This window comes from Dendrobates tinctorius, unplaced genomic scaffold, assembly GCF_039654945.1.
Source record: "Dendrobates tinctorius isolate UK_male_01 unplaced genomic scaffold, ASM3965494v1 ptg000152l, whole genome shotgun sequence".
NCBI classification, from domain to species: domain Eukaryota; kingdom Metazoa; phylum Chordata; class Amphibia; order Anura; family Dendrobatidae; genus Dendrobates; species Dendrobates tinctorius.
Window position 1 is genome coordinate 1214849 of NW_027361819.1, and position 10504 is coordinate 1225352.

The following is a 10504-nucleotide window of genomic DNA, read 5'->3' on the forward strand; positions in this document are numbered from 1 at the left end:
ACCATGCCCCTCTCAAGTGGGTGCACTTGAACAAGGAACGGAATAGCCGGGTGACCCGGTGGTTCCTTGCCCTGCAGGCCTACACTTTTACGGTGGAGCACCGCCCAGGGGTACAGATGGGGAATGCAGATGCCCTGTCCCGAGTGCTCTGTTTGGCGGGTGTCATTGCTCGACCGGAGTGGTCTGAGCAGAGGGAGGGGATATGTGAGAATCATGTGGGAATAGTGGATGAAGGCAGGTATATCTCGCCCAGATTCCTTTCCTATGTGGCCTAGTCTGGTCAGTATCGCACCTGCTTACTAATGAATAATGGGAGGTGAATATAAAAGGATGCCAGGTGGTTGTGTGAGTGTCTCAGCCTGGGAACACAGAGAGCCTGTCTGTGTGAGAGACACACGTGAGTGAAGGCAGTGCCCACTGCAACTGTGGTTTGTCTGGACGGGAGAAGCCCGCCAGTTGGTAGTTAGGTTGTCCATTGTTTAGTTAGTGCCGAACAGGCAAGGATTTGTTTTATGTTTTATTTCTTTATGCATTGCTTTCACCATTAATAAACCTGACCCAGGGTCAGAAACACCCGAATCCCAGCTCTGCGCCTGAGTTTCATGCTGAACGCACGTGACCTTTGACCCCAGCAAAGGCGATCCCGGAGTGTTTTATCACAATACCTACAAACAAATAGGCCTTGTGTAACCGTCCTGTGTTTTGATCTTCCCATAATAATGTAGTTAGTTAGGACAACTTCCAAGTCCTACTTGGTGGCAAGATGAGTGTAGGAAAAGATTGATATCCAAGAATTTAGAGTTGGGTTGTGTCTTTTTTGTCATGAAAAGTAAGACCCCTGACTAGCGGAGTAGGTTTGCGATTTGATGATGTTGTCTCCAACACCATTATTGATTGTTGTGTCACTTGATTGGGAAAGTGCTGCACTTTAAACTCACTTGTTCACTTTGAATTCAGAGATTTACCAAATTAATCCAACCATAAACATCTTTTTTGGAGCCGACATATCACGCAAAAAAGTCTCAGAAATGGAGACCCAAAGCATTTTTTTTTTTTTTACAAATCTCCAAATATATTATTATCCTAGTAGCATCATTTTTTCACTGACCCGGAAAGTCAAATCGACAAGTTCATTTTATAACCCAGTGGACGCTATAAAAACGAAATCGCCACAATAGTCAAAATTGCTTTTTTTTTATCTTCATTTCATCGATGAGATACAAGTAAGTGGTTTTCAGCATAATAATTAATTTTATTTATTTATTTTTTTACACAAAAATCAGAAGGCTTTCGTTGACTTCGTGCATAGTTTCTGGTTATGGATTGAATGAAGCAGCTCTTTCTCCCCTCATTGAATGAAGAAGCTCTTTCTCCCCTCTTCCAGCAGAAATTCTCAGCACAACCTTAAATGAGGTGAAGATATGCAAATGCTTATTGATTTCGGTCTATACAGATGGGTGAGAGTTGAATCCCTTGATAAACAGGTGATTGACGTCTGTGATCCCAGGGTAACAAGTTTTGAGTGATTTAGGGTGGGGTTTTCATTCGTCTAAAGTTAAAAAAAGAAGCTATAAAGACATTGCGCCCCGTACATATAGTGCATGTAGAAGTATAACAATAGATCCATTTTGATCGGCGGCTATTCATCTTTTGGTGTTAGTTTTCCTCTGAGGACAATCCCAAATTTGTCTCTGAGTAGAGCTGGAATCTCCTCCTCAGTGAGTTCTTGTGTGGTCTTCACACTTCCACCTCCTTTTGTGTACTTGGTGCTTATTAGTCGGTGTCCCATGTACGTTAATTGTCCATGTGGGAGCCGTAGGGAACAAAAGCATTTTTGGACAAAGAATGAACTTGGCGACGTCTGGTAAAGTTCACACAGTTCCCGGAAATCCTCAAATGTCCTCTCTTCGAGTGTGAACTTGTAGAGAGTCTTCCAGACGTTTTCCTCCTTCCTCTGTAAGTGCCACTCATCTTCATCTACTTGTAACCGATAGACACCACAGTCCTGCTCCTCTTCCCACCCGGCCTCCAGAGGGAATGGTTCCATGATTCCGTCCCCAAAACCAACATCGCACAACCATCTCCTTCCCTCAAGGTTCACTGTCATCATCATATGCGAGAGGGGAGCTTCATACAGACCGGTCGCTACGTTCTTCACACTGCTTGATAACACTCGTGGCTGGTAGCCCAATTGCTGCAAGACCCACAAGAAAAGACCATTGTTTTCGAAACAGAAGCCTCCACGCTTTTTCAGGACAATCTTCTCATAAATCCAGTCAACGTCCAGAAGGATTTTCTCCCCGCTGTGGATACTGAGGCTTTCAAAGGGGACAGAGAGCACATGCTGGCGATGTATAGTCCGTAACTTAGAAAGTGATGGCGTCTGGGAAACTGCTGTGTAATCTGCAATTCCGATTCTCTGGAGATAGGTGTTCAGGTCCAACTTAGAAGAAGAGTCCTAGAAAAAAAATTAAATTCATTAATCAACTGGTTCACTTTTCCTAAATTAACCCTACTGTGAAATGTAAAAAGAGAAACTGCTGAAAGATCCGAACTCTAAAAAAAGTTTTCACTATTATATATTGGGCTCAATATCTTTAATGTATGGTATGTGAAGTACATTTTTTCTTTATTAGGCTGATTACTCATTACAGGGAATATGATCAGAAGAAGACCATGCATGGCATGTACTACATAACTACTGTCATTTTAACGCACAAGACAGCAATCATGAACCTTACTGGTTGATGTGTCTTTGGTATTACAATATCTTCATCTTTGATAATCAGTTTTCCACTCAGGATGTGATGGTGTGATATGCTATGTGGATGTCATTTTGTTTTGTATATTCCTATTTTTCTATTTCAGTTATTTTCATGGTGTTTCTCTTGTTGCATTGTGAGTCTGCAGCCTCGCTGTGTCTGTCTCTTGGTGACCCCCTGTGGTGCATTGATCCCTGGGGCCCTTTGTTCTCCTCTAAGGCCCTTTGCTCTCCTCTGGGAGGCCTGGAGACCCGCCCCAGCTTGTTTGGCTTCCCCTGGATGGGCGTGGGGAGAGAACAGGAGCTGGGCGGGTCGGTTCCGGTGTGGACAGGATCGTGTAAAGACTGCATTTCAGAGAGAAGGACCCATTTTTTATCCTCTGGTGCTAGAGTTTTGGAATCTCGTTTCCCTGGACATTTTTCCTGTTACTGGACTGCATTCTTATTCTGGACTATCTTATCCTTTGTGTGGTGGACTGAATATGGACCTTTTCGTATTTTTGCCTGAATAAAGGTCTTGGAATTGTTCACTCTTCGCTTGCTCTGTTGATTGTGTGATACCAGAGAAGGACCCCGTGACAACTGGTTGGCAGCAGTGGGATCAACAGAGCGTAACCCAATGGAGAACCACCCACAGAGTGAGTACAGAAATTGGACTGTATGCAGTTTACAGGAGAGAGCCAGAGACCTGGGCCTGAACTACCAGGGACTGACTAAAGAGGACTTAATCAATCTACTGGTGGGCGCTAGCCCGGCCACCTCCTCCCAGATGTCTGAAGGACGAGCACTGGAGACAGGGATCCCCTTCCAGAAAAGCCAGTGGTTGGTGTGGTACGAAGAAGAGATGGCGGTTCTGGGCCCCGGCGTCTCTCAGGAGTACAAGGAGGAGGCTGCCCGCCGGGCACAGCGGAGACAGGAAGCAATGGAGCTTGAAAAAGGGAGTGTAACCCCAACAATCCGGGAGCCTGTACGGATCACCCGGACAGAGTTTAAGCCATTTGATGAGGCTTCCGGAGATGTGGAGGGGTTCTTCAAAGACTTTGAGCAGCAGTGTGCTGTGATGGAGGTGCCCCACTCTAGCTGGATGCGTTTGTTAGTGGGGCTCCTGAACGGAAGCATGGCGGAGGCTTACCGAACCATTGATGCACTGCGAAATCGGGATTATAACATTGTAAAGCGGACTATCCTGGATTACCATGCTATCACCCCAGACTCATATAGGGCCAAGATCCGAGACCTCCCATGCACCACGGGAGGATCGTTTAGGATGTATGCACATAACATGTCCGAGGCATGTCGGAGATGGCTGGAAGCAGAAAACGCCTTTACTGTGGAAGATGTTATACAGGCGTTCCTTATAGAACAATGTCTTGCCAAGTGCCCTGCAGAGGTACGGGAATGGGTCCGGGAGCGCACGCCGTGTACCGTGGATAGAGCTGCAGTGGATAGAGCTGCAGCCCTGGCCGATGAAGCCCTTACTATCCGGCCGCAATGGAGGAGGCTTCTGGACAATGAACCACGGCCTGCTCCCGCGCCCCGTCCCCCTCCAATTATATCTGCCCTTCCACCTAGTCGCAAGCCGATGACAATCACGCCTCACAATCCTAGGCCCCAACAGTTCCGACCACGACCTGGGGGTATCACAGAGAGGAGGTGTTATGGGTGTGGGCAACCTGGACATTTTCAGTCTGGCTGTCCCTCAAGTATTCGGAGGGAGCCCCACGCCCCTACTCAGAGCAACAGCAACGCCACTTGCAGGATGTCTTTATTGATGGATACAAAGTGTCAGGATTTAGAGACACGGGGGCATTCTTGACTATCGGTGACCCCCGTGTGGTTCGACCCGAGGCAATTTACCAGGGTCCGGGAATTCCCATTGTCCTGGCGGGCGGTGCCCGCAAATATATACAGCAAGCTTCTGTGCGTTTGGATTATGGTTGTGGAGAAAAACTGTGTTGGATTGGAGTTATGGGAGGACTTCCTGCAGATATCCTCCTTGGGAACGACATTGGGGAGTTACAGTGCCAATTTGTGGGAGCAGTCACCCGACTACAGGCCCTTCAAGCACTACGTCATCCGGACCCCACCGGGGAGCAACCACCACGAACCGCATCAGAGTTGGTAAACAATACTTTCGCTGCTACTACATTGGGAGAGTCTTGGGACAGAGAGGAGTTTAGGAGAGAAATAGAGGGTGACACTACCTTAGCAGCCCTTAGGCGAAAGGCAGAAACTGGGCACTTGGGAGATAATGGGGATGGCTTCACTCGAGAAAACGGACTGTATTATCGTGTAACAAAGGGCAGTGACCAGGGCAACCCTGACGCAACGACCAGGCAACTCATTGTCCCTCAGAAGTACAGGGCACAGCTACTTCAACTGGCCCATGACATCCCCTTGGCTGGGCATCAAGGGAGAAAAAGGACTGAAAAGAGACTCACCCAAAGTTTTTACTGGCCGGGAGTCTCGCAGTCGGTAGCCCATTATTGCCGCACCTGCGATGTGTGCCAGCGAATGCGGCATCCAGGAGCTCGACATAAGGTACCCCTGCAATCCCTGCCCATAATTGAGGAACCATTTCAACGTGTAGCCGTCGACATCATAGGTCCTCTGGCCCACCCCAGCAGGTCGGGGAAAAAATATATCCTGACCGTGGTGGACTATGCCACTAGGTATCCTGAAGCCGTGGCCCTGTCCAGTATTACAGCAGTAAAGGTAGCCGAGGCCCTTGTTACCATCTTTACCCGGGTAGGGTTTCCTAGTGAAATATTGTCGGATGAAGGCACTCAGTTCATGTCAGATCTGGTCCAGTCCCTATGGCATACCTGTGGTGTTCGAGCCATTCGCACCACCCCATACCACCCACAGACCAACGGACAATGTGAACGCTTTAATGGAACCCTAAAAAATATGCTGAGGGCTTTTGTTGATGTTGAAAAAGACTGGGAAAAGTACCTGCCACATCTCCTCTTCGCCTATCGGGAGGTTCCCCAAGAGTCCACAGGGTTCTCTCCCTTCAAACTACTGTTTAGCCGGAAGGTCCGTGGGCCTCTCACTCTTCTGAAAGAACATTTGGAGGGAGACATCTCAGATACCGGAATGGCCATCGTTCCCTATGTTCTAGAGCTCAGAGACCGTCTCGCCCAGCTAGCTACCTTCGCTAAAGAACATCAGCGAATGGCCCAGTCCAGACAAAAAACCTGGTTTGACCGTAACGCCAGGAACCAGGAATTTATGGAAGGACAGCAAGTGCTCATGATTACTGCTTCCCCTGCCAACAAGCTTTAAGCAGTGTGGGAAGGCCCTTATCAGGTTGTCAAGAAAATTAATGACACTATGTTATTGCCCTGGACTCTAGTGGTCGACGATAGAAAAACGTACACATTAACATGCTGAAAGACTACCACGACCGATCTCTGCCTGTTCTAGCTGTCTGCCACCCCCCTAGTGATACCGCCGCCGACGAGTATCTCCCAGATCTCCTCCAGGTTGCCCAAGCGAGAGGATCACTGGAACAAGTGCCCCTGGGCTCCCATTTATCGGATATACAAAAGGACGATTGTTATGAGCTCATTTTCTCCTTCACCTCTGATGTCTGATGAACTCCCTCTGCTGGTGAAGGGGGGTGGTGAAGCTGATCTGAATGGGAGAGACTTGTCATCAGATCAGGTGGAGTCTGATTGGCCACCCGGAATCTCTGAGTGGATATAAGGCTGCCGACGCCCTGCTGGGTTGCTGGTGATACTTCTCTGCTCAGAGCTTTGGCCTCCAGTTTATTCCAGTCTGCTAAAGCTAAGTTTGCTCTTCTGTTGTTTCATGAGATTTTGTCTGGTTTACTTAGTGTCTGTGTTCAGCCAGCCTGGCTAGGACTGGCTGGACTCCATTTTTGGTCTCTGATCAATTGCTTTTTTTTTGCTCTGTTTGCAGAATATACCTGAGGGCTGATATAGGTATTTAGAAATCTAGTGACTTCAGGGCCTTTTTTCCTATCAGACGATTGGCAATTTTTTTGGTAGGGTTTTTGCGTTATTGCAAACAGCAGCTTTTCTGTCCTGTCCTATCTAGTTAGCAAGGGCCCCATCGTTTGCTCAGCCTGTCTTTCCATCTGTGCTTGTGTTTTCTCCTGTTTTCACCGTCAATACATGTTGGGGGCTGCCTATTGCTTTGGGGTCTGCTCTGGGGAAGTTTAGATATCCCCTTTCCTTCTTTAGGTTTATTTAGATCTCCAGCTGTGATCGAGGGGTCTAGGACCACCGTAGGAACCCCCCACGGCTACTGTTAGTTGTGGTGTATAGGATCAGGGGTCTGCAATCCGCTAGCTACCAACCTCTCGGTGTTCTGGACTTAGCCTGTATTTTTGATTTCCTCCTCCGGTGACTCAATCATAACAGACGATATTGTCGCCGTACTAAGGCCGAGGGCTGCTGCTTTTTCCTCAAAGCCGGGGAAGACTACTCTCACCAGTCACCATGTGGAAACCCCCGGACAACACCCCATCCAGCAGGCTGCCTACCGGGTTCCAGAGGCTGTTCAGGGCATGATAAAGAACGAACTGGAGATGAAACAACTGGGAGTTATTCAGCCATCTCACAGTTCTTGGGCCTCTCCTGTCGTCCTGGTCCCCAAGAAGGATGGTACAACACGATTCTGCGTTGATTACAGACGACTAAATGATGCCACCAAGAGTGATGCTTATCCCATGCCCAGGATTGATGATCTATTGGATCGTCTGGCCAGTGCCCAATTTGTGACCATGTTAGACTTGAGCAAGGGGTACTGGCAGATACCCCTAACGGAGGACGCTCGGGAGCGCTCAGCCTTCATTACTCCATTTGGGCTTTATGAGTTCCTGGGAATGCCCTTTGGGATGAAAAATGCCCCAGCTACTTTCCAGAGACTGGTGGATCGACTGCTACATCAATGTCAGGACTTTGCCTGTGCTTACTTAGACGACATTGCCATTTTTAGCACAACCTGTGAGGAACATCTTAAACACTTGGGCATAGTGCTGGACTGTATCCTTACAGCAGGACTGACCATTCGCCCTGATAAGTGCCAAATAGGCATGGCTGAGGTGCAGTACCTCGGGCATAGAGTAGGGGGTGGGACACTAAGGCCTGAGCCTGCCAAGGTGGAAGCCATTAGCAACTGGTGTAGAGCCCAGACTAAAAAGCAGGTACTTGCATTTTTAGGAACTGCTGGTTACTATCGCAAATTTGTTTCTAATTTCAGCACCGTGGCCAAGCCCCTAACCGACCTGACCCGCAAGAACATGCCTAGGAATGTGACCTGGACGACTGCATGCGAGGATGCCTTTTCAGCGTTAAAGACTGCCCTCGTCACTGCTCCTGGTTTGGCTGCCCCGGATTATAAATGCAGGTTCCTCGTGCAGACAGATGCATCCACCTTTGGGATTGGGGCAGTACTCAGTCAAGTGAACCCCGCCGGAGAAGAACATCCTGTTGTTTTTGCCAGTCGGAAACTACTGGATCGGGAAGTGGCCTATGCCACTATTGAAAAGGAGTGCCTTGCCATCGTATGGGTGCTAAAAAAATTGCAGCCATACTTGTATGGCAGAGACTTTACAATTGTTACAGACCACAACCCCCTCACATGGCTGAATCGCGTATCAGGGGACAATGGAAGATTGCTGTGGTGGAGCTTGTCCTTACAACCCTACAGCTTCTCCATCCAATACAAGCGGGGAAGCCAACACCAGAACGCCGATGGACTGTCTCGACAAGTAGAACCATAGGCTCCCCAGGCCGACCTACCCCTGTCACTATATAAGGAACTATAAATGGTTGAGCAATGTGGACTAAAGTAGGCAGGCCAGAGGTCTGTGTAGACCTCATGGTGTGCTCACTTATTATGGGGGGGAGAGGTTGTGATGGTGTGATATGCTATGTGGATGTCATTTTTTTTTGTATATTCCTATTTTTCTATTTCAGTTATTTTCATGGTGTTTCTCTTGTTGCATTGTGGGTCTGCAGCCTTGCTGTGTCTGTCTCTTGGTGACCCCCTGTGGTGCATTGATCCCTGGGGCCCTTTGTTCTCCTCTAAGGCCCTTTGTTCTCCTCTGGGAGGCCTAGAGACCCGCCCCAGCTTGTTTGGCTGCCCCTGGACGGGGAGGGGGGTGGGGAGAGAACAGGAGCTGGGCGGGTCGGTTCCGGTGTGGACAGGATCGTGTAAAGACTGCATTTCAGAGAGAAGGACCCATTTTTTATCCTCTGGTGCTAGAGTTTTGGAATCTCGTTTCCCTGGACATTTTTCCTGTTACTGGACTGCATTCTTATTCTGGACTATCTTATCATTTGTGTGGTGGACTGAATATGGACCTTTTCGTATTTTTGCCTGAATAAAGGTCTTGGAATTGTTCACTCTTCGCTTGCTCCGTTGATTGTGTGATACCAGAGAAGGACCCCGTGACACAGGGCAATCCCAAATTTATCTGCGTATTCCTGGGATCTCATCAGTAAGTTTTCGAGTGGTCTTCACACTTCCACCGCCCTTGGTGTACTCGGTGGTTTTAAGTTGCCGTCCTATATACGTCAGTCTTGCTCGTGGGAGTTGTAGGGAACATATGGATTTTTGAACAAATATACAACTGGGAGACGTCTGCTGAAATTCACACATTTCCCGGAAATCCTCAAATGTCCTCTCCTCCAGGGTGAACTTATAGAGACTTCTCAGTCGTTTTCTTCCTTCCTCTCCATGTACCACTCATCTCCTTTTACGTGTAAATGATATACACCACTGTCCTGGTCCTCTTCCCACTCGGCCTCCAGTGGAAACGGATCAACAAATTATTCCCCAAAAACTGATATCACAAAGCCATCTTCTTCCCTCGAGGTTAACTACCAATATCATATGGCCAAATGGGGGAGTGAAAAAGCCAATTATTCTGTTTCTCACCTTTGACGACAATACGTGTGTTCGGTAGCCCAGTTGTTGGAGCACCCACAAGAAAAGACCATTGTCCTCATAACAGAAACCTCCTCGTCGTCTAACTACAATTTTGTGGTATATCCATGAAACATTCAAGATTTTTTCTCCGCTGTGTATGCTGAGACCTTCTATCGGAACAGAGTGTACAGTACATGTTGGCGGTGTAATTCTCGTAATGCTGAGAGAGAAGGATGTCCAGAATTTGTCAAACTCACCATCTGGAAGTACGCATTCAAATCCATTGTGTGGCAAGTGTCCTGTAAGATAATATGGCCACACATATATTTATTGTGCCCAGAATAGTAATAAAACTACTATAATACTGCCTCCTATGTACAAGAATATAACTACTATAATACTGCCCCTATGTACAAGAATATAACTACAATAATACTGCTCCCTATGTACAAGAATATAACTACTATAATACTGCTCCTATGTACAAGAATGTAACTACTATAATACTGCCTCCTATGTACAAGAATATAACTACTATAATACTGCCCCATGGACAAGAATACAACTACTATAATACTGCCCCCTATGTACAAGAATATAACTACTATAATACTGCCCCCTATATACAAGAATATAACTACTATAATACTGCCCCTATGTACAAGAATATAACTACAATAATACTGCTCCCTATGTACAAGAATATAACTACTATAATACTGCTCCTATGTACAAGAATATAACTACTATAATACTGCCTCCTATGTACAAGAATATAACTACTATAATACTGCCCCATGGACAAGAATACAACTACTATAATACTGCCCCCGTGTA

General features: G+C 47.2%; 1 protein-coding gene across 1 annotated transcript; it reads right to left on the reverse strand.

The window, feature by feature from the left end:
- Nucleotides 1-1228: 1228 nt before the first annotated feature.
- On the reverse strand, nt 1229-9997 carry LOC141050670 (arylamine N-acetyltransferase 2-like). Its single transcript, XM_073547271.1, has 2 exons — nt 9925-9997; nt 1229-2458 (listed from the first exon to the last, which is right to left on the reverse strand). The coding sequence occupies exons 1-2, from the start codon at nt 9988-9990 to the stop codon at nt 1640-1642; spliced, it is 885 nt and encodes a 294-aa protein (XP_073403372.1). The 5' UTR covers nt 9991-9997; the 3' UTR covers nt 1229-1639.
- Nucleotides 9998-10504: the final 507 nt, after the last annotated feature.

Excerpts from the sequence above, each read along its gene's own strand:
- LOC141050670 (XM_073547271.1), bottom strand. The coding sequence starts at position 9,990 with ATGTGTGGCCATATTATCTTACAGGACACTTGCCACACAATGGATTTG. Across the intron at positions 2,459-9,924 it reads TGAATGCGTACTTCCAGATG|GACTCTTCTTCTAAGTTGGA; the intron begins GTGAGTTTGACA and ends TTTTTTTTCTAG.